The 23,660-nt window shown below is 56.2% G+C and overlaps 1 protein-coding gene across 1 annotated transcript; it reads right to left on the reverse strand.

Moving 5' to 3' along the window:
* Positions 1-180: 180 nt before the first annotated feature.
* Positions 181-23,435, reverse strand: ENTPD6 (ectonucleoside triphosphate diphosphohydrolase 6). Its single transcript, XM_058679587.1, has 14 exons — positions 23,427-23,435; positions 17,430-17,759; positions 14,549-14,625; positions 11,142-11,285; positions 10,120-10,195; positions 9,664-9,699; positions 8,728-8,816; positions 7,808-7,887; positions 7,423-7,487; positions 5,691-5,792; positions 4,188-4,325; positions 1,980-2,036; positions 1,066-1,178; positions 181-980 (listed from the first exon to the last, which is right to left on the reverse strand). Exons 2-14 carry the CDS (start codon positions 17,725-17,727, stop codon positions 876-878), a joined length of 1,380 nt encoding a protein of 459 aa, XP_058535570.1. The 5' UTR covers positions 17,728-17,759; positions 23,427-23,435; the 3' UTR covers positions 181-875.
* Positions 23,436-23,660: the final 225 nt, after the last annotated feature.

A 23,660-nucleotide genomic window follows, 5' to 3' on the forward strand; every position in this document is an offset into this window, starting at 1 on the left:
TGCAGCTGGTCTTTTGATATTTAAACCGTTAGACGCTGTGAAAGGCAGGCGTCCGGCAGGCACCCCTCCGGAGCGCAGCAGTGCAGTGCAGGGCAGGCAGGAACAGGCCGCCCGCTGCCTTGGCCAGGCCTCCCTGGCTCTGCTCCCACCCCGAGCTCATCAAGAGGCCCGTCCAGGAGAGACCTCGTAAACCTCTTTATTGTGTGTATTGCACAATCACCCGGGAAGCGGCAGCAGACACCGCGGTCCTGGAGTCCTGCTCCCTGTAGGCTGCCAGCGGCTCACACAGTGGCACATTCGCCCGGGACATGGTCAGTGTGTAAAACAGGGGCTCAGGCAGTTCTCACACTGACACACGCCACTTGAGCCACGCTCGCCCAGTCACCTGGGAGCAGCATCACGGGCCCTGCAGAGGCTGGCCCACCGCCGCACATCGTCCTATCTGCTCTGTGAGGAGGATGTGCAGAGTGTCTGCCTCTGGGCGACTACCTGGAGCACCTCCCTGAGCGGGAGGACACTGGTTCGCTCCCAGGGCAAGACCTGAGCCCCTCTGGGAATGGTGGAAGCCAGCCTTACGGAGGCAATGAGTGCAGTGACAAAGACAACCACAAGGACTAAGACGATGGGGCCAGGACACAACACAGGCTGGCTTACTGTCCCCCACCCCCCGAATTGAGGGCGGGCGGGCCCAGGCAGGGCCTGAGAGTCACTTCTGGCCCTGCACAGGGGCAGCTGGCGTGCAGACCCTCGCAGAGTCCTGGGGCCACCACAGGGAGGAGGGGCTGTGGCCCACACGCTGGTTCCTCAAGGATCAAGTCACCTGTTGGAGGGCGGGGGCCTGGACACAGATGTTGGCTGCGAGCGGCCCAGGCGGCTCAGCTGCTCCTAGCTGGGGCTCGTCTGTGGTTCAGGGAGTCGATGTAATGAAAGATGGCCCCCAGAGCCCAGCTGGTCTCCACGTTGTCAATCTTCCGTGTCAGCTTGAAGACAACCAAACAGAATTGAGACAAGCCCATGCTGGACTGGGGCCGCGCTCACGCCCTGCAGGGCCTGGGCAGTGCTCACCTTCAGCACCTTGTCCCTGGGAAAGCCGAACTCCTGCAACAGCAGGCTGATGTAGGTGAGGTCCATGCACACGAACGGGCTGCTGCGTGGCTGCGTCTCCAGGGTCCGGCACACTGCAGGGACACGGGGGCTCCAGATCAGCTACCTGGGAGGAACACCCCAACTCCACTGCCTAGGGAACCCTGTTCCAGCTCCTCCTTGTTCCTACTACGCCAGGATGGGCTGCATGATCAGGTGCAGCAGGGACCCACTCGCTAGTCTCGGGGGTCACAGCAAAAGGCCACACCACCCTCCTCCACACGTTAATCTACTCTTGCTCCCGGGGAAATGAGATCATCTCCACAGGCCTTCCCATGGAGTTCTGTCCTGTTGAAGGTTCATAGGGCCTTGTGTCCACAGGACATGCCAGGGAGAGACATGAAGATTGGGACAGAGAAAAAGACAGTTTTATTCTTGAGCTCTGCAAATCAGGGGCCACAACCCAAAGGGCAGAATGCTGATTGACATCAAGGCTTTGCAGATGAGGGGGTGGGCCTGGTGGAGGGTGGAGGCGAGCAGAAGGGCAGGGCAGGGGCTCCTGGGTGAACCACCCGTGATGCACCCCCACAGCTGCTGTACAGGGCCCAGGGCTCCATCAGGGCCACACGATGATGGTAGGTTAGCCGGCACAGCCCAGGGAGATGGCTGTTGCCGAGCAGCAGTGAGCAGGTGTGAGCAGTGAGCCCAGAGACCCGTTCCCTATAGCCCTTTAGAAAGCACTGGACAGCAGAGCTCCCAGCCACACTTCTGAAGGCCAGAATCGCAAAGCAGGCCAGGGCTGCTGTGAGCGCTACGCGGAGCCTGGCCCTGACTCAGCTTCTGACAATCCACCTCAGCCTGCTCTTCCCAACAGCAGGCGGGACAGCGGCACTCACCATACTTGGCTGCGGTCTCGAAGTCTCCCACCACAAGGCTGCCGCCTTTCTCGGCATCTATGGGACCAAGACAGACAACCCCAGCTAAGGTGTGAGGCTGGCACCTGCGGCCTCCACCCCAAGAGCTCTGAGCCCCAAGGTGCAGATGGCAGGGGTGTTTGCTGTGGCCAGCCCTTCTGGCGGATTGGGGTTTTAGATGGTGGGACTTCCCGTAGGGCAGCATGGCACAGGATGTCTTAGTGGCTTGCTGCACACTCCAGTCCTGCAATAGCCACCCCAGGGAACCTGACTAGGACCTCTGGAGTTTGCAGACTGAGAATATTTGCAGGTGTAGAAAAGCCTAGGGGCTGAAATGCTTCCTGATCTGTGGCACTGAGTTGGAGTTGCTCAAGTGCAAAATAATAACTGAGTAATTGGGAAAAGTCAGTGAGGACAGGTCAGGGGCTGTGAGCATGGGTAAAGGATGCCAAGGGCTCCTATCGCCTATATCAGGGTGCCCGGTGCCAGCCCCAGAGGATCCTTACTTCCCGTCCAGCTTTATGGACCCTGTACGTTCCTGCTCCAGCAAGGGGTGGGTCAAGCTCTCTCTGGGGGCCCCAAAAAGCAGCCTTGGAGACCAGCACCCAGCTTCCCGGGCCAGTGCTGGGCCCTTGGCTTCCCTGCTGTGTGCTGGCCCTCCCAGCAGCCCGCCAGTCAGAGCAGGTGATGACAGCTCCCCTTGTGTAGGGTAGTGAGAACTCTTTATCCAACGTCTTGTCCAGACCTGGACAGACTTCCAGCTCCAGCACCTGCGTCTGCCCTACACGGAGACCTGGACAGACTTCCAGCTCCAGCACCTGCGTCTGCCCTACACGGAGACCTGGACAGACTTCCTGGCAGGGTGCATGCAATCTCTGTCTTTCAAACAAAACAAATAAACCTTTTTTTTGTTTGTTTAAACAAAATGAGAACTTAGGTTTGGTACTGTGGTACGGCAGTTAGCCCATCACTTGCGACACTGGTCCTGTATGAATGCTGTTGTGAGTCTCAGCTGCTCCACTTCCAGTCCAGCTCCCTGCTAACACACCTGGGAAGGCAGCAGAGGATCCCAAGTGCTTGGGCCCCTGCACCCACAGGGGAAACCTGGCTGGAGCTCCAGGTTCCTGGCTTCTGCCTGGCCCAGCTCCAGCCGTTAAAGCCATTTGGAAGATTTATGTCTAACTCTGCGTTTCAAAAAAATCATTTTTATCTGAAAGGCAGATTTACAGAGAAGGAGAGAGACAGAAATCTCCCATAACCCAGCTGCTCTGAAGACAGGAGCCCAGGGTTTTTTTCTACCATCTGGGTATAGGGGCCCAAGGACTTGGGCCATCCTCTGCTGTTTTTCCAGGACATTATCAGGGAGTTGGATCGAAATACAGCAGCTGGGATTTGAAGGTGCCAATATGGGATGCATATGGAAGCTGCCCCAACCCTGCTTTCAAAATGAATATTAATAATAATAAATAAAACAAAACAAGCAGCATGTACTGGGGTGATCTGGAAGAAGTCAGCCTTCAGGGATGGGCAGCCCAGGGCCAGGGCACTTAGAGTGTGCTCAAGGGAGGGAGGGGGAATGCCCAGCTACAGTATGGTACAGTATGCCTTGTTCCTAGTGCTGGCTCTGGGGAGCTGGCAGGGTGCCCCCGGCAGGCAGGTGAAGTGGTCTGTCTTGGGTCAGCTACTCGGGGAGAGGGGGCATCTTCCTGCTGACCGGCCCACGCTCATATTCAGCCCTGTCAGGGTGCCCTTGGGCCTCTGGGGAGCTAGAGTTGACATCCAGTTCCTTCTGGGAGGCTTCGTGCTTAGCCCTGGTCTCACTCACAAAAGGGCATTCTCAGCTGACTTCACTAAGAAAACCTGTGGTCTCTGCCCACTAATGCTTTGCAGTCCTCTCTGCAATCTCCTCACAGGGTCTGGCTGCACGGGACTCTAACACCTGGCCTTCCCTTCCCTGGCTCACTGGCCTAGAGGGGAGACCGTGCCGCCTTCCCCAGAGCCTGGGCCCAGAGTGGATGCTGCGTGCAGAGTCATGTCCACATCATGAGCCAGTTCAGGGCGAGCCCTGTCGCCTAGCAGGCATAGCCGTCAGCAGCAAGGGGTTAGGACCTCCTCCCCAGAGTCCCACTCCCCAAGGCCTTGCCCACCATCCCGGTGCACCTGCTGTGGCGGGCCCACCCTCATTCTTACCGATGAGGCCGACGCTGGCCGCCAGGTCATAGTAGTAGGAAAAGGCATAGAACTCCACATCTTTCACTTCCTCAGTGCGGTGCACTTTGTCCTGCAGGACCTCGGACACTCTGCGGGCACATGGCTCGTACAGGCTGGCTGTGGGAAGAACCCAAAGGTGGCAGCTAGTGGGCCTCAGCTCCTGCAGGCCAGCAGGACGAGGCTGGCAGGGAAGAGAAGCCCCGAGAACACAGGTGCCAGGGGAGAGCAAGGCCAAGAATGAGTGGCCTCCAGTGGGGCCTGGCACAGGGCTCCCACTTACCCACACTCAGCACTGACCCTGCTCAGCACATCCCACTGGCCACCTCCTCCCAGTGTCTCAGGGCAGGCCACTTCCCACACCTGTGCAGCTGGGCAGGACTCTCCAAAGGATCATGGCCAGCTCTGGAGAGGGTCCCTATCCTGCCCAGGCTCCTGGCTCTTCTGCAGCCTTCCTTCCTGGGTTGTCCTAGGCTGGGGGCTCAGAGCAGTTCCTCCATCTGTCCTGTTCAGATCACACTGACCACTGCAGCGCAGCACACACAGCTGTTAGCCTGGGGCCACAAACCTGCTGCTGCTCCACCCATCTTAGGTCAGGGCACCCGTTCTGTCCCCATCCCCACCCTTGCCACCTCCTCCCACACAGGCTTTCCCTGCTCAGCAACGCTCCCTGGTGTTCATTCTCTTCCAAGCTTGCTCCCGGCTCCTCCCACTGGGATGCCAGCTATGCTGTCCTGCCTGGCCCTGGGGGGGACACCTCCTGAGCCTGGCTGCCCAGCCCAAGGCCAGCATCTCACCATTTCTTCTTTTTTTTTTTTAAAGATTTATTTTATTTTTATTACAAAGTCAGATATACTGAGAGGAGGAGAGATAGAGAGGAAGTGGAGCTGCCGGGATTAGAACCAGCGGCCATATGGGATCAAGGCGAGGACCTTTGCCACTAGGCCACGCTGCCGAGCCCTCACCATTTCTTCTTAAAAGAAATTAAAGGGCAGTTAGGAAAGACCGCCCAGGGTGCCCCTCCACCAACACATACACAAAGGGGCTGGGCAGCGCTCCCGGGCTGCTAGCCCAGACATGGCCCTGTGTCTTGGAGCCAACGTCTTGGGCCAGGACCCGTTGGCCCACGTAAGCGTTTGGACACAGACAAGGGAGCCTTGTGTGAGGTTCCAGGCAGGTTCCAGCAAAGGCCTTGTAGAAGGTTTTTGGAGCCTTCTGCATTTCTCAGGGCAAGGACAGGCTTGTCTGGGGTACCCCCATCCCCAGCCTGGCTGGAGGCAGCGCTTTTACCTGGGTACCCCCAACCCCCGTCTGGCTGGCAGCTTATCTGGGTACCCCCACCCCCAGCCTGGCTGGCAGCTTGCCTGGGTACCCCCACCCCCAGCCTGGCTGGCAGCAGTGCTCTTACGTGGGTACCCCCACCCCCGTCTGGCTGGCAGCTTGCCTGGGTACCCACCCCCAGCCTAGCCAGCACAGTGTTCTCACCTGTCTCCTGGCCAGCGATCTGGTAGGTAATCTCTGCATGCTCCCACTCCCCTCTGAAATTGGACGGCAGGCAGGGGCTGAGCAACTCCTGCCCGTCCCTGGCTGAAACGGAAAGGTGAGTGCCAGAGAGGACGCGTAGGGCACTGCAGTGCTATGTGGTGGTGTGCCAGAGCTGAGACACATGCCTCCTCCTGCCTACCATGTGGGGTGCTCCTGGCGGGGGGTGACAGTCCCCCCTACCCTGGCAGCATGGCTGCTCTGTGATTCTCTGCAGCTCATGTCCCCTGGGGACTTGGGGATTCCAGGCACCGGACAAGCTGTTGGGTCAAGGGTTCCCACCACCCCACAGAAGGGGAGCTGTCATCGCCAGCACACAGCAGGCAAGCCAAGGGCCCAGCACTGGCCTGGGAAGCTGGGAGCTGGTCTCCAAGGCTGCTTTTTTGGGGTCCCCAGGGAGAGCCGCTCTCCCAGCCCTGGGGTCCAGCTGGGTCTGCTCTGCAGGTGGAACGGGCAGGACGTCGAGGCTGTGACTTAAGGGCAGCCTGGAGCTCCCTGGCTGGGGTGAGGCCTTGTGGAGAGGCGAGACGCAGACACAGGCTCCAGCTGCCCCACAGCAGCCACAGAAGCCCCAGGACCTCTGGCGGGGACGGTGGGGGAGGTGAGGCCAGCCTCACGTGTAGTCCCTGGACACCCAGCACATGACTGCTGTCAGCTCCTGTGTCACTCTGACCGGGGCCAATCCACTATTCGGCAACAGATACCAAAACCACTGGGCTGGCGACACAGCCCCCCAAATGCCTCCACAGTGCTTTCTGCAGGGAGCCCCTGCATCTGCTGGGCTAGGCGAGGAGAGTTTGCATACATGGGCCCAAGCTGAGAGCCACAGGCAGCCCTGGGGGTCTGACCAGCGCCTGCCCTCGCTGCAGGGACATGGCTTCCCTTTGCTATAACGCGGAGACCACCAGTTGAGGAGTGACACTAGGACCGGGAAGGAAGAAATGAAGCAGGATATGTGTGGTAAAACGCCAACTCCTCAGGAACACACTACTTGCAAGAGCCAGGCTGAGTGTCAGAGGGTGGGTGCAGAGGGGCAGGGAGGCTGGGGTCCTCGGAGAGGCCCTGCGTGGGAGGACTGGCTGATGTCCCCACAGGGGTCCCAGCGACCCCTAAGCTGCCAGAGTGTCCAGGCAAGGCCACGGGGCTCACAGGATGGAGAGCAAAGGTCTAAAAGAGGTGGGCTCCATCCCGGCCACCTAGCACGTCTAGAAGGAAGGACCAGGCCCAGCTTTTTAGGATCCTTTAGAGAATAGGGGATGCTGAGGAGGGACACTGTCCAAGGCTGGAATTGCAACAAGGAAAACTTGCCGTGTTCTGACAGCAATGCCCTAGCACCCCTCTGCAGGGCTCTCCTGCCCACCCTAGATTGAGGTTCTCTCTCCACAGTCCTAAAAATACAGCAACCACAAGCGTGGGTGACTGTGGGCTGCTAACACGCTCCAGCTCAGCCTTGCGAACAGCTTTACCTAAGTCTCTTTACAGACACAGCTGAGAACACAGAGTTCACCCCTCCATGTCCCTGCCAGGGTGCCACTGCAAGGTCCGGGTCCTGTCCCTTGTGGCCAGCAGCAGCTCCAGCCCGGGCAGGGCAGCGAGCAGCCGCTGTCGGAAATCCTTTCTGAGGATGAAGCCGCCACCTTCCCGGAAACAGGCCGTGGCCTCGAGCGCTACTCACCAGGCTTCCCCTCCACACCACCCAAGATGGCTAGCCGTGCCGACATCAGCCCGAGCCCCAGGTAGCTGTGGAGACAATGCCAGGGGGATGTGTGCCGGCCCACCAGGGCAGGACCCAAGTGGGAAGGGTGGCGCCTGTGCCAAGGCAACAAATGGGCTTGTGGAGCTCAGAACACTCAGTTAAATGACCAAGGGCGGGTCAGGGCTGTGGATGCTGAGTGAGTGATGGAGGGGACATGACTTTCTATGGGGCGCTTGGGTGTCTCAAAGGACTGCACTGTCAGCAAGCTGTCCAAGGAGGCAGGCAGGCACAGGGAGGAGGAAGGGGCAAGAAGGCCAGCAGCAGGACGGGGTAGGCCCACTTCCCCTGACTCCTGGGCACCAACCTATAGGAGTAGAGGCGGAAGGTCCTGTTGAACATGTGCAGGGCGGTCAGGTGGCCGGGCGGGGAGCTCTGCAGGGTTCCCTAGGAGGGAGGAGTTTGTTTCCCACTGTTCTCCCCAGCACAGCAGTGAGCTTCCTATCCATTCACTCGCTGGGAAGAACGGGGACAGGTCTTGGAGGTTCCCATGGCGACAGAAAAGCAAGTGGGGTGGGCAGTGAGAAGAACAAGGCAACCCCTTCCAAAGGACATTTCCCCTGTTTGGCTGACATGGCCAGCTGAGGCTCCAGCTCACACAGTGGTGGGAGCACACAAGGCTTTGTATGAGGTTGGGTCATCCTGGAGCAGTCAGTGGTCTCAGATGGAACACTCAGGGCATTCGGTCAGGGTGGCCAGTCACTTCCTACCTGCCCGCCTGCAAAGCAGAGGAACCATTCTCTTCACTGTCTTTGGCTCAAAGGATGCCAGTACTGCCTAACTGATCACCCCACTAATGGTGAGGTGCCTGGGGTGGGCACTGCAGTACAGCAGGTGAAGCTAGTGCCACATGGATGCTGCTTTGTGTCCTCGCCACTCTGCTCCTGCTAATGCTTCCGAGAAAGCAGAGGACAGCCCAAGTGCTGGACCAAGCCTGCGAGACACTCCTGCCTTCAACCTGGCCAGCCCTGGCCCTTGCAGCCACTTGGGGAGCGAACCCATGGATGGGCGCTCTGCTTCTCCCTGTCTGTAACTGTGACTTACAAGTAAATAAACCTTTAAAACAGCTACGACAAAAGACCAATTTTCAGCTTCTGTTTTCTGCGCAGCACGCTTTAGTAGCGAACACACCTGGCGCTCAGTGGGCTCAGGGGCACGCAAGGCCTTGGCTCCTCCAGCCACCCATGGGCCAGGGCCTGGAGGCAGGTGGGGAGTAGAGCTGGGTACCTCTAGGCTTGGCAGGAAGGTGATTTGGGTGGATCCTCCGCCCAGGTCCAGCATGCCCACGCTGCTCCTCCCTGGGGTCTTCAGGCTGCCTGGGGAGCAGCAAACACATGGCAGTCATGTCAGAGCAGTGCAAGATCAGAAATAGCCTAAATGTCAGCACCTTAATGGAGAGAGCAGTCAGGCCTAGACGCAGCCAGAGCTGGGTCAACATCTCTATTTCAAGGCACACTACGCATTTGGGGAAGAGCTCACTGGCTCAGGTGGCCACGAGGCAGGGACAGCTCTGCCAAGTCCCCAGGACTCACCTGGCAGGCAGACCCTGAGTCTGTTGTTCCCACTAGGGCCTCACCCCCATCTCCACTCCCCAGGAGCACCAGAGGCAGGGGCCCCTGATGGCTCATTCCATCTGTTTCCACTTCCTGGCACTTCTCTTTCCACTTTTTCTTGCTTGTATCAGACACGCTGCCCCTCCTACAATTCCAGCAAAGGGACAAAAATCTAAGCAAAATGAGCCCATCTCAGGAGCTGACATTTCTGTCACCTTCTGTCTTCCTGACAGAGGATTCTCCATTGTAAGGTGGTTGGCATCACACGCTACTTGGTACTCAGGGACGACACAAGCTTCCTTCATTGGCTTGTTCACAAGTAACGCGATGGGGCCCTGGGTAGGGCAGGTGGTCTGCAGGAGGCAGATGGGGGCCAGAGCGCCCAGGAATGAGCTCTAGTATACACACACCTGTCAGTCTGCTTCTGCTTTGAACCAGGAGACACCTCTGTCTGTCCCCGTCAGCCTGCTTTGGGCCAGCAACACTGTGAGACCCCAAGGTGCTACTGGAAGAGGTAGCCATGGGGACCTGGTTCTCTGGGAAGCCCTGCCCACCCCCCTGCTGCAAGCGGCTTCCATCTGTTGGCCTTTGCCATGCTGTGGACACGCACCTGTTAGGAAGTTGACAGTGATCCACGCAGAGACGCCTGCAAGAGAGACCGTGCTGTAAGCCTGGGGTGCAACACAGACCCTTCTCACCCACTCCCTGCAGAGGGGCGCTGCCCAGAGGCCCATCCAGAGGCTCCTGACAGACTGCTCTAGTGGACATGGCACTCAACCTTTTGTCCCAAGGCCATCTCTGATGTGTCAGCACCAGCTGCTTGCTTTGGCTCCTTCCTCCCACACAATAGTGTCTGGTCCAGAGGCAGCTTCAGCACTAGGCCTGGAGCAGGGGCTGCCCAGACATGCTCTGGATGCTAAGAGGGTGAATGGCAGCTGGGCTGGCACTGCAGCGTTGTCCTTGCCTGTCTCCCTCCCTCCAATCACAGGGACAATATCCCTGCCTGGCACGAGGACCCCTGTGTGGTGCACTGCAGCAGCCCCAGGAGTGTGGGCAGTCACTATACCTTCATCCGTCCCGTTCATGATGGAGACGCAGTCATCCTCCACCAGGAAAGGTGACGCCCTAAACACCTCCTCCACCTGCAAGTACAGAGATGCTGCTTCAGAAAGCCAGGCACCCCCAGCAGGTGGCTCCCTGAAGTCGGCTGCGGTCCTGGCTCTGTCGGAGGGGGCCTCCCATCTGACTTCTCAGGGCTGCCCTGTTGATCTGCTCAGGAGAACGCAGCAGGTGGGGTGGGCTGGAGCACAGGGAGCCTGCTGGGCTTCCAAATGCCATCATGATTGAGAGGGATGTGAGAGGAAAAGGCAGGAATCCCTACCAGGTAAAATCTAGGGACACCTGCTCAGCCTGGAGATCCCCACTCCAGCGAGCCAGGTCAAAAGAGCCTCACACCAGGGCTGCTTCCCAGTATCTTGGTCTCTCTGGACATGCACCTGTGTCCCCGTGGTCTGACTGTGGGGCTGCTGGTGCTGGGAGTGGTTAGGGAACTGGACACGCACCTGTGTCCCCGTGGTCTGACTGCGGGGCTGCTGGTGTTGGAAGTGGTTAGGGAACTGGACACGCACCTGTGTCCCCGTGGTCTGACTGCGGGGCTGCTGGTGCTGGGAGTGGTTAGGAACAGTGCAGGTGATGCAAAGCAATGTCCTTTCCCAGCCTTGGTGCAAAATGTGGGCAGATGTGGCCATGAAGCACCTGGGCACGCAGGGCTGGCAGAGATACACCAAGCAGGTGGGCAGAGCAGCATCACTGGGATTGAACAGGGCCATTGCCCTTCAGGTGCAGGGAGAGCTTTGAAAGAATGTTGCATTTTTAGAAGCAGCAGCAATTTTCCTTAGCATAAACATGGATTCACTATGGAAAACCTGGATTCAGTGTCACCAGGATAGCCCTGCACCGGCGAAGCTGCTGCCAGCATCATTTCTGAGGGGTAGGGCCCTGTGCAGCCTGGCTGTAGCCGGGAGGGCTTTACCAGGAGTAGGGCTCACCTTCGGCAGCCAGGAGGGCTTTACCAGGGGTAGGGCTCACCTTCTGCAGCAGTTTCTGGGCCTTCACTCCTGGTAACAGGCGCAGGCCGGCCGTGGCCTTGAGCACCAGAGGGGTGGCCTTCCAGAAGTCAAACGGGATGTCCTGCTTGGCGACATCCAGCAGCTCCTGGATTCCCTGGGCACTCTGTGGACATTGGAGAAGAAAAGCAGGCCTGTGAGATCCCGGCCCTGGCACTGACTGCTGGTCCACTGCGGCTGGCTAGCGACACCCACACCCAGCCCCATCACCAAGCCTCATGGGTCCCAACTGGATGAGTCCCTGTATCCCGTGAATCTAGACAGAGGAACCCGGATGCTGGCCAGGTGGCAGGCGGGAGACGAGCTGGCAAGGTGAGGCTGGGCCTTGTCCATCGGGAACAGTGTTTCAGGCAAGTGCAGATGTACCAGTCAAGGTCGCATGCAAGATCAAGTGGGGCAGAACAGACTTCCTCACAGACATGTGGACAAGCTCGTGAGGCTGTGCCAGAAGGCAGCCTGCAGGGGAGGGGTCTGCCACCCTGTCTGTGCGGCCTGCACCTTGTCCCCCTGAATGCGTTTTACCTGCTTAGCCAGTGGGAGTTGAACACACCAAGTTCATGCTGAAGATAGCTAATGAGTTCTCATCTTATAGCTAACGTAGTATCACTGATTTTTAACATTTTAAGTACATTTATTGAAAGAGTCATAAAGAGTGAGACAGACACAGGGGGGACACAGTGAGCCTTATGTCACTGTGTTAAACTCACTGTCTAAATGGCCTCACTGGTCAGGGCTGAGCCGGCCACAGCCAGGAGCCCGAGACTTTGCACGTCTCCCCTGTGGGTGCAGAGCCCCAGCACGTGGGCCATACATGATCAGGGAGCTAGACTGGAAGTGGAGCAGCCGGGGCTTGAACCAGTATCCACATGGGATGCCGGCGTAGTGGACAGCAGCCTAACCTATGACACAGTGCCCATCCCCTGATGTTTTAATCTTTATTTTCACCTACTTGAAGGGCAAAATAACAGAGAACAAATACTGTGAGACAAAGGGAGGGGAGAGGGAAGGAGGGAAGGAAGGAGAGAGAGAGATTGCTTTTTCCTTTACTGGTCTACTCCCTAAATGCTGACAGGCCAGGCAGGGGCCAGCTGGAGCCAGCGCCCTGGGACTCCGTCTGGGTCTCTTCTGCGAGTGGCCGGATTTCTGGCATCTGAGCCATCAATTTCTGTCTTCCAGGATGCTTGAGCCGGAAGCTGGCTCAGAAGCAGAGATGCCAGGATTTGATGTGGAGGTGGTCGGTCAGCACAGGCAGCGGCTATACCCACTGCACCACACTGCCTGCCCAGCAATTGCAACTGGAGCTAGTCGAGCGAGTTCCCTGATCTGGGGTAGGCATCAGTTACCCATTCCCACTCTCAGCAGCCTCAGGCTGCCCTACTCTGACCTGCAGGAAATGAGAAGTGTCCCTGTGTCCAGCACACTCCCACTGCAAGCACTGCCAGTCGTTCGCTGGGCTTCTTCATGGTCAGCATACTGTCATGGCTCTGCAGTGCTCATGTGCAAGCAACCCTCGTATTATTTCACAGCAGTTCAAGGCATCCCAGCACTGATGCTGGTCACCCGGGCATGCCCAAGAGAAGCCATAACATGCTATTAGTAAAACTGTGAGTTTTCAGTTTGACAGAAAAAAAAAAAAAAAAAAAAAAAAAACCCAAAACAACACATGGGCAGGTGCTAACATCCTTGGTGAGAACAGATTTTCTGGGAAGAGCATTGTGGTATAACAGGTTAACTGCAAGCTGTGGCACTGGGATCTCATACGGGTGCCAGTTCAAGTCCCAGCCACGACTTCTACTTGTGATCCAGTTCTCTGTTGTGGGAGAATTCTCTGGGGAAGCAGTGGAAGATGGCCTAAGTCCCCGGGACTTGGTACTGATGTGCACACCTGGAAGCCCCTGGCTCCTGGCTTCGGATCAGCTCAGCTCCAACCACTGCCGCCACTTGGGGAGTGGAGTAGAGGATCAAAGTTGCTTCTCTGTGTAAATCTGCTTCTCCAATAAAAATAAGCAAATCTTAAAGACCACAGCTTGTGGCAAGGGCTCAGTCTTGACGGGAAAGGCATGAGGCCACAGGGTTTGGTGCTATTGGGATTTCAGGCATCCCTGGGGGGCTTGGAATGCAACCCTACAAATGTGAGGGGGGCTATGGCACATCTGCTGAGACCGCAGGTGTGGTCCATGACTCCAGAAGTGCCCTGGGAGGCTGGGTGTTGGGGTGCAGTGGGATAAGCCACTGCCTGTGAGCCAGCATCTCACACTGCAGGGCCAGCTTCTGATCTGGCTCCCCACGAATGCTCCTGGGAAAGCAGCAGAGGATGGCCCAAATGCTTGGGTCACTGTACCCACACGGTACCCACTGTACCCACACGGTAGAGCTGGCTTCCATCTGGCTCAGGCTGGCCTGGGGAGTGAACACTGGATGCAAAATATCTTTCTCATTCTGCCTTTCAAATAAATGTTAAAAAAACAAACAACCCACCCACCCACCCACCCAAAAAGACATATCTGAATGCCCAGGAACCCATGAGCAGCCAAGCACACGAATGCCGTGGTGGACAAGCAGCTGTGTCACGTTAGTGCAGCCAGAAGCTCAGACCTCAGATGTTTCAGTGCTAACACGCTTAGGAAACTCACAATACAACACAACAAATTTCTTCTGGGCTTATTCAGTCCTGTGGACCCTGTTCATGTGCATTTTTTTTTGGTTCTAGCTTCAATTGTAGTTGCTCAAAAACATATGAGAATTGGGCCCGGCGGCGTGGCCTAGCGGCTAAAGTCCTTGCCTTGAACGCCCCGGGATCCCATATGGGTGCCGGTTCTAATCCCGGCAGCTCCACTTCCCATCCAGCTCCCTGCTTGTGGCCTGGGAAAGCAGTCGAGGACGGCCCAATGCATTGGGACCCTGCACCCACGTGGGAGACCTGGAGGAGGTTCCAGGTTCCTGGCATCGGATCGGCGCGCACTGGCTGCTGCGGCTCACTTGGGGAGTGAATCATCGGACGGAAGATCTTCCTCTCTGTCTCGCTCCTCCTCTGTATATCTGACTTTGTAATAAAATAAATAAATCTTAAAAAAAAAAAACATGAGAATTGTGCGACGTTCACAGAGCTAAATTAGCCCCAAATATTTGAACGCACAAATGTTCACGTAAGCTTTTCCTGTCGGTAGTATTTGCGCTTCCCAGGAGCATCAGGACTTGGGGGTGGGTCTGCCCTGTATGCTGCTTGTATGCTGCGGGCAGCATCTCTTGGGGAGGTACAAGCTGCCCACTTCTCTCTCCCACCCATCCTGACTGGCAGGGGATGTCTTCCTCCAGGGTGGCACACAAGGAGACAGAGCCGGCCAGGAGACAGGGCAGGGAGCTCGTCACCTTGTCTACGTCATCAGCGTAAGCAGAGAGGCCTGGCTTCAGCGCTCTGAAGGTTTCGTGGGTCAACGTGGGAGTTTCTAGGACGGAAACAAAGGAGCAACAGTGAATGTTCCATGAAGGTCTGACAGGCACCCCTCTGACCGCCACACCTGACACGGGGAGACCTGAGCACACAGCCCACCCCCATGACAGGCACCCCTCTGACCGCCACACCTCAGACACGGAGAGATCTGAGCGCACAGCCCACCCCCATGACAGGCACCCCTCTGATCGCCACACCTGACACGGGGAGACCTGAGCACACAGCCCACCCCCATGACAGGCACCCCTCTGACCGCCACACCTCAGGTTTGGGGAGACCTGAGCACACAGACCACCCCTAGAGGGCTGTAGTTTTGCCTATATTCAGCTTCTTTAATTCAACACAACAGGATAAGTGGGATACTTGGTGTTGGGATGGGACTTTGCCCTGCCCCCAGATCTTATTCATTTACGAGGCTGTGTGGGAATAGGCAAAGACAGAGAAGCAGAGTACCCATCCCGATTCACTCTTCAAATGTCCAAAACCACCAGTGCTGGACCCAGGATGAGGCTGTGTGAGAACACAACCCAGCTCTCCCACGCGTGAAGCAGGGACCCAGGGCTGGACCCGGGACGAGGCTGTGTGGGAATAGGCAGGCACCCGGGGCCATTGCTGCTGCTTCCCAGGGCATGCACTGGCAGGCAGGCAGGCAGGAGCAGGGACCACACCCAGGCCCTCCAACGCATCATACAGATGCTTTAATGCAGATTTGCTTGTTTCAAAGTTAGAGAGAGATCTGTCATTGGCTTGTTCATTTCCCTGATGACTGCAACAGGTGCAGCCAGGAACTAGGAGGTTCATTTGGGTCTCCCACGTAGGGGCAGGGCTCAAGCACTTGGGCCAAATTCTGCTGCTTTTCCTAGGCTACGAGCAGGCAGCTGAATCAGAAGTGAAGTAGCCAGGACAGGAGCTGATGTCCCTATGGGGTGCTGGTACCTCTGGTGGCGGTTTGACGCACAATACCACAATGTTGGTCCTCTAATCAGCTTCTTAACCACTGGGCTAAATGTGGGCCTTGTACATTTAAAAAAAATCAACTGCCACCCACACATGTGTACATTAAAAACTGCATCTTTTGAAGTTACATCTCAACATAGCTCATTCTTGTTGATCTGACACACATAAAGGGTAATTTCAATTTGTGAATACACACACTGTCTCTAGATGTGGGCATGGATGCATTACAGCAAATATCTGGACACTGCTCATAGTTCTCAAACAGCGAATGGAAGTGGCTGGTATTGTGTTGCGGCGAGTAAAGCTGTGACTTGCAATGCCATCATCCCATACAGGTGCCAGTTCGCATTCCAGCTGCCCACTTCTTTTTTTTTTTTTTAAAGATTTATTATTATTATTGGAAAGCTGGATATACAGAGGAGGAGAGACAGAGAAGAAGATCTTCCATCCGGTGTTTCACTCCCCAAGTGAGCCGCAATGGGTCAGTGCGCGCCGATCCGAAGCCGGGAACCAGGAATCTCTTCCGGGTCTCCCACGCGGGTGCAGGGTCCCAAAGCTTTGTGCCGTCCTCGACTGCTTTCCCAGGCCACAAGCAGGGAGCTGGATGGGAAGTGGAGCTGCCGGGATTAGAACCGGCGCCCATATGGGATCCCGGGGCGTTCAAGGCGAGGACTTTAACCGCTAGGCCACGCCGCCTGGCCCCCAGCTGCCCACTTCTGATCCAGCTCCCTGCTAACGCACCAGCGAAAGTGGTGCAGGTTGGCTCGAGGGCTAGAGTCCCGCACGCTCAGTCAGGAGACCTGGAAGAAGCTCCTGGCTTCCTTCTGGCTCCATCCTAGGTCCTTGCGGCCAGCTGGGGAGTGAACTAGCAGATGAAAAATCTCTCCATGTCTATCCTCTCTCTATAACTCTGCCTTCCAAACAAAATATACATATATATATATGCACACACACACACATATACATATGTATATATATACATACATATATATAAATATAAAGCAAATGGTTAAAAAGCAGAAGCAGTTTGGACTCCTGGCAAACAGCAAGGTGAACAGAGAGTACCATGGCTAAGAAAGGAAAATTAGGCCGGAGAAAGGAAAAAAGAGAGAGAGAGAGAGAGGAGAGACTTTCCGAAAGACCTTTTTCTCATTGGGAGATGAGATGCTGGGGCCTATCTGTTGAAGGGCACATGCTGCCATGGGCAGTTACATTCAAAAACACATAGTATCCACAGATTGATCTAGCTGAACAGGTGGCAGCAGGAGCTCGGGAGCTCGTGGCGCCCAGTTACAGCACAGCAGGGACATCTACCACCGTGTCCACCTGAAGATGTGACACATGGGCCAGTGCTGTGGCACAGCATGTTGGGCAGCTGCCTGCAGTGCCAGGACCCCTTAAGGGCACCAGCTAGAGTCCCAACTCCTCTAATTCCGATCTAGCTCCCTGCAGACGCAGCTGGAAAGGTGGGAAAGGGTGCCCAGGTGCTTGGACCCTGCCACCCACACAGAAGACCTGGAGGTGACTCCTGGCTTCAGGTGAGTCCTACCCTGGCCACTGCAGCCATTTGGGGAGTGAACCAGTGGATGAAAGATCTCTCTCTGTGTGTCTCCTTTTCTCTCTGTTGTAATTCTGCCTTTCAAATAAATAACTCAAAAACAAAAAAGTTTCGGACAGCAGCCCCCACCTCTACCTCTTGGCTGCTTGCTGATCTAAGAACAACGTGGCAGTCCCTTGCCCTGTAAGGAACTCAGCTATCTTCAGGACCCCAGGGGAGCCTGAGGCAGGGCTTCTAAGCTGGTGGGAAAGAGCGAAGGGCCGAGGACTCTGCAGTCAGAATACCTCCGGGCAGCCGTGCAAACCGGAAGACATGGATACGGGTACCAGTGCTTCCGGCATCAAACATGATCCCGTAGAAGACCTCAAGGTCTCGTGCCGCTGCTGCTGTCTCCGGAGCGCTGTGGGCCTGCGGGCCCCAGGGGGCACCCGGGGCCACGCCAGAGATGCTGAAGAGGGCCTGGGTGGTGGAAGCCCGGTGCCATTTGATGTAGACGACGTAGATGAAGAGGCCCACGCACAGTCCCAGCGGGTACATGACCCTGGTCATGCGCAGCGTCCCATGGCTGGGTAGTTTTCTCATTTCTCTGCCTGCTTGGCACCCTGCTGCAGCAGCTGGACGAATGGGAGCAGAGACAGGAAGGAGTCTGGTGAGGAGCCAACCTGCACCCCCTGCCCAACCTGCACCCCCTGCCTGACGCCCGCCCGGCCTTGTTGGGTCCTTGCAGTGGGTCTGGAAGGTCTTAGAACTGACTGAGGTCTCATATCCCTCATGAATGCTGGACTGGGCAGGCTACAGCTGCTGGCTGTTCCAAACACACCCACTGTCACAGTGTTCACTCGTGGGGTGACCCACGGCCCGTCCCTCCAGCAACCGCAGAGAGCCAGGGATAAAAAAAATCAATGTGACAAAAGCAGAAAACCAACAAACTCCGAATCGCAGCTCCTTTTCCTGGCAGGTTCCTAACGGATGGTTCCTTTCCTCCACCCAGCATATTCCTGCCGATGGGGACACACTGGCCTGGACTTCCAAAGCTATTAAGGATTCTACCAGAGTAGCTCACCAACGCCATCTGTGCTTCAATACGCACCAGAATGAATACCTGTCTGGTGTTGCAAGTGGCTCCTGGGACAGGGCAGCATGTGGGAACCAGGGCAAGCAGCAAGCAGCTCACTGGGAACCCGTGTCCCTTCCGCCCTTACGCTCAGCCACGGGAGCAGTGGCCATTCCTTCGGGGGCAAGGTGCTGGGGGTAGAGGCTCAGTGGCAGTGTGTCCTGGTGGGCAAATGGCTCTGGAGGCACAGGGACCCCTGGGCCACACCTGATGCACTGCCAGGTCCTTCTCTCCCACGGTGTCCCTTCCTTCACTTCAAGCTCCCCTGTCCTGCTTTGAGACTCAAACCAATCTCTCAGTCAGAGACTCGTTGTTGCAATGAGGCAGCAGCAGGACCACTGGCCCTCAGGGCTGTCATCACCCCTGCAGTTTTGAGTCTGGAGGGTAAACTCCAGACCCTGAGCAGGGAGTACCCTCCCTCTGTGTGCGGTCCCTGGACTGAGCAGGGCTTGCTCTGCCATCATCAGAACCCTGTCAAGAAGGGCTGTGGACACTGCACATCCATCAGGGACTCGGCTCTGACGGAATGTGCACCTCTCGACCCCAAGCACTCGTGGGGCCCTTTGGGGTGCAGGACTGCAGCCACGGCGCAGCTCCTCATTGTGTGTTTTGCAATGAGCACTGTCTTCCTCCCGCCTTGCTGGTGCTGTGTCTGGCTTGCTACACACAGGGGGAGTGCACCCGGCGCTGGGAGTCCTGCAGCAGCCGCTGCATCTGTCAGGGGCCTGACACTGCCTGCAGGTGTGAAGACGCGCACCAGATGCAGGCTAGTGCAAGCGTGGCCAGAGGCCACACCGTGGGGGACCAGGGATAGAGACGGACTGGAGGACGCTGGGGAATAGCCACACCCTGGGGGATGAGGGACAGAGACGGGTTGGATGATGCTGCGGAATGGCCACAACGGGTTGGAGGACGCTCGAGAATGGTCACCCCAGGGACAGAGACGGGCTGGAGGACGCTCGGGAATAGCCACACCCTGGGGGATGAGGGACAGAGACGGGTTGGATGATGCTGCGGAATGGCCACAACGGGTTGGAGGACGCTCGAGAATGGCCACACCAGGGACAGGGATGGCCTGGAAGATGCTTAGGAATAAATCAAAGAGGTCCTGCAGGGGTTTTCCTTGGCCCCTCCTTTCTGAGCTCCCGCTGCACATGCACCAGTTGCCTCTGGCCCCTGGAGTTGAGGTTCGACAATCACTGCTCCTATGTCTGGCTGACGAGAGGGTCCCCAGGTTGCAGTCCCAGTAGTCCAGCCACCCAAGCTGGGCAGGCATCTGGATGGATTTACCCTCCCCGAGCACCTGCTGCATGCAGGACTGTAGGGATCCGGGAACAAGCCTTCTCCGCTAGGCCCCGGCTCTGGCCTGACTCTGGGTCTCCTTAGGGTCCCACTGCTCTCAGGAAGACGCTGTGACTCCTGCCCAGGTATGGCCCCTGCAGTCTTACTTGACTCCAAGTGCCTCCAAAGCACAGTATCTCCTCCTGCCCCGAGAACTCGGTAGGACATCACCTCCACACACAGGCTACATTTCTAGTCCGACAATGACTGCTCCAGAAGGGACATGGAGAAAACAAGTCCCTGGGGATGGCACTATGCAATAAGGGATAAGCCTCCAGGTCCAGTGCCAGCCGCCCACAGAGGGCGATAAGTCCCAGCTGTTCCCTGCTGATGGCCTGGGAAAGCAGTGGAGGATGGCCCAGTCCTCGGGTCTCTGTCCTCCATGCGGGAGACCCAGAAGAAGCACCTGGCTTCAGATCAGCTCAGCTCTGGTTCTTGGGGCCATCTGGGGAATAAACTAACAGATGGAAGACCTCTGTCTCTCCCTCTAACTCCGCCTTTTAAATAAATAAATAAGTCTTAAGGGGAAAAGGAAAACAACTTCCTTTACAACAACACTTTAAAGGATAAAAAGAGTAAAGCTAGCGGAAGGCGTGAGAATCTTCTACACTGAGAACTACGGGATACGTCACAAAACCAGGGACGACGCAAGTCACTGGACATCTCGGTTCCAGGCACTGGAGGACTTAGGCTAGCAACATTATCAACCAACGCAACCCCATCAAATGCCTTCGAGACCTCCTTCCTTCATCTCTCTCTTTTAGAAATAGAACAGAAAGATCCTAAAATGATTTTCAAGACACTAAACTGCTCAAACCATTGATAAATAGAAATGGGATGCCTCACACATCCTAACTTGAAAACATGCTCCAAGGTGACAACATTTTAAACAGTTTGGTACCAGTATAAAGACTTACACGCTGATGCCAATGAAACAGAGTGGAGATTCATGGCAAGACCTCATACGGATCTGGTCTATGAGGGCGCAAAGGCCACAGGGCCAAGAAGGCAGTCACTTTCACAAATGGTGCCAGGAAAGCCGGCCGCGTGAAAGAGCGGACTAAAGGCCCACACGTAAGACCCAAGACCCTAACATTCCTACAAGGCGACATGGGATGAGAGAGTCCTCACACTGAATCTTGGTAGTGGCTCCTTAAACAGGACAAGAAAAGCAACAGATGTCAGTGGGGTTACATGAAAAACCTTCTCTCAAAACAAAAACACGACCGTGGAATGGGAGGAGATACGTGTAAGTGAAGTCAAGGATAGCCATGCCCCATCCTTGGGACACACACTTCAAGGCTCTCCCTGTGTAGCTGCCTGAGGCTACAGGTGCTCTGGAGCCCCAGCTATGCAGTGCTGAGTCACCTGATGAGGGTGACACGTGCCAGGGATGTCTAGGCAGTGCAGAGTGCACAGACACGGAAATGTCGCAACTTTTTTTTTTTTTAAGATTTACTTTTATTGGAAAGTCAGATACAGAGAGGAGGAGAGACAGAGAGGAAGATCTTCCATCCGATGTTTCACTCCCCAAGTGAGCAGCAACGGGTCGGTGCGCACCGATCCGATGCCGGAACCAAGAACCTCTTTGGGGTCTCCCACGTGGGTGCAGGGTCCCAATGCAATGGGCCGTCCTCGACTGCTTTCCCAGGCCACAAGCAGGAGCTGGATGGGAAGTGGAGCTGCTGGGATTAGAACCGGCGCCCATATGGGATCCCGGGGCTTTCAAGGCGAGGACTTTAGCCGCTAGGCCACGCCGCCAGGCCCCAAATGTCACAACTTCTGAAGTGGTATCACCTTACCTACACGACCTGCCATCGCAAACACGCTACACAACACACGACTGAACTCTACTTCCTTCTGCAGTAAAGTTTAATTTGTACTCAGTCTCGGAAAGACATGCCAGTAAAATGGAACTCACACAACGATATCCTGTAATAAAAAGCCACACGAAGATGACCTTTCTCAGAACTTGCAAAGACCTTACAGTGTCTTCAGTGGATGCTTTCTGTTTTCTTTCCTTAAGTTGACACTTCGATCTTTTCAGAGGAAAAAAACAACCTTGCAGCTTTTCTTTGGCACATCTGGATGGCCAGTGCCATACTCCGGTGCTGTGGGGCCACCGTGACGCACACAAGCACTGTGACACAGGACAGCTAGGGCCCCAGCACTACCAGCCACAGACTGACCAAAGTGGGCAGTGCATGCAATGTGGATTTGCAGGGCCAAGAGATGGTGCAAGATTTTGTCAGAATTTCACAATTCAAAACTTATACGGGGCTCATTTCAGGAATTTTCTACTGATGTGCTTTTAGAATACAATGGAACCAAAACTTCAGGTTATGGGGTGATTGCTCTTTCTGACCTAATCAGGGGTTTATGATCAGAATATGGAATATGGAAAGAACTAAACTCAGCACTGTGGCAAGGCATCCTAAGCCTCCCCTTGCAGTGCCGGGATCCCTCAGGGGTGCCGGTTTGTGTTCCAGTTGCTCCACTTCCCATCCAGCTGCCAGGCTACAGCCTGGGAAAGCAGTCGAGGATGGCCCAAAGCCTTGGGACTCTGCACCTGCATGGGAGACCTGGAAGAGGCTCCTGGCTCCTGGCTTCGGAGCGGCCAGCCCCAGCTGTTGCGGCCATTTGGAGAGTGAACCAGCAGAGATCTTTCTGTCTCCTCTCTGTAACTCTGTCTCCCCAATCAAAACAAAGTGATCTTTAAAAAGAAAAAAAAAAGAAGAAGCAGCCAGCAAGTGTCAGTGAGGCTGTGCACTGCATTGTAACGGCACAGCTGCTGCTGCAGACAGCACGGCTCATCTCCCAGTCACGTCGAAGTCACCGCAGGATCCAGCATCACTCCCTGTGGTAGGGGCCCAGAGGAACTGAACTCAGGATGTCCAAGATTCACCATGACACTCATGACAGACATGAGGCAGTAGCAAACTACATGTCCAGTGCAGACCAAGCAGACGCTAAACGCGGTCTGCACGCCCGTTGGAATAGAAATATCCAGTCTGAGAGGGACCTGCGGACACGTGCCACTGTCCAGGCGATGGACCTGGAAGGCCCTTTGTTGAGTGACAAGGACAAGCATAACCTTTCCAGGTCAGAGATAGAAAATGGGCAGTCAAGGTGCTGTGGGGAGCAGACAGGGAGTACGTGGAGACAGAGCTCCCCCGGAGGTGGCAGTGACTGCTGCCACCCCCTGTGGGCTGCAGAGGGGCTGTAACATACATGACACACTCTGCATGTTCATCTGTCAGTGGCCGAGCAGGTGAGATGCTCGCTTTTGCAAGTGCACGGTGCTGGGGGCAGTGAAGGGGCAGTGCCCTCCAGCCCTCTGTACATCACTGCCACACTGGCGGGGTGATGCCCTTCCACTTCCTTACTAAAGGACACTCGTTTGGGGGTCCGTCCCCGCTGGGTGCATGGCACCTCTCTGGGTACGAGCAGCAGCACTCAGACGCAACTGCTCAGCCAAAGCGTGCTGTTGTAGGAGGGCAGCTAACAGTGCAGGAGCAGGATGGAGAGCCCCAAGGGGCTCCGGCACAGAGCAGAGACCGGCAGCGACCTCAGAAATCGCCCTGGAAATAATCCTATGGTCTCACCACTGTGAAGGCCTCCTCACCCCACCAAGCTTCCAATCACATCCTGTGCTGCAATGAACAAGTCAGTAGCAGCTCAACCAAGTGGCTCTTCTTTCAACGCGTCTACCCCTTTACAAACACCTTCCATCCAGCAGCTCCTGTGTGCAGCACCCCCAGAAACCGCTGCCCTCACTCCCCACTGGACTGCACCAAGTGCTGGGTGTGCTGGGCCGGGTACTTGCCTGAGGCTGTCCAGCAGACGGGTCCTTGGCCTGGGTCTCCAAGTTGAAGGCGCTTATCACTTCAATTTTCCTATAAACAGATGACCCCAGTTAGACAACCAAAAACGCTCAAGTCAACACCCGCTTGGCCAGTGAGCTTATCCAACAAGCCACCGCCAAGTAGAACACAGAGCCATCTGGCCCACAGGTGCCCCACCCTGTAAGGCACCTGCTCCCAGGCTAGTGGTGGCTGGG

Source organism: Ochotona princeps, chromosome 22 (genome assembly GCF_030435755.1).
Source record: "Ochotona princeps isolate mOchPri1 chromosome 22, mOchPri1.hap1, whole genome shotgun sequence".
Classification (NCBI taxonomy): Eukaryota; Metazoa; Chordata; class Mammalia; order Lagomorpha; family Ochotonidae; genus Ochotona; species Ochotona princeps.

Excerpts from the sequence above, each read along its gene's own strand:
- ENTPD6 (XM_058679587.1), bottom strand. The coding sequence starts at position 17,727 with ATGAGAAAACTACCCAGCCATGGGACGCTGCGCATGACCAGGGTCATG. Across the intron at positions 11,286-14,548 it reads ACGCTGATGACGTAGACAAG|AGTGCCCAGGGAATCCAGGA; the intron begins GTGACGAGCTCC and ends CAATGTCCACAG. Across the intron at positions 9,700-10,119 it reads CATGAACGGGACGGATGAAG|GCGTCTCTGCGTGGATCACT; the intron begins GTATAGTGACTG and ends TCTCTCTTGCAG.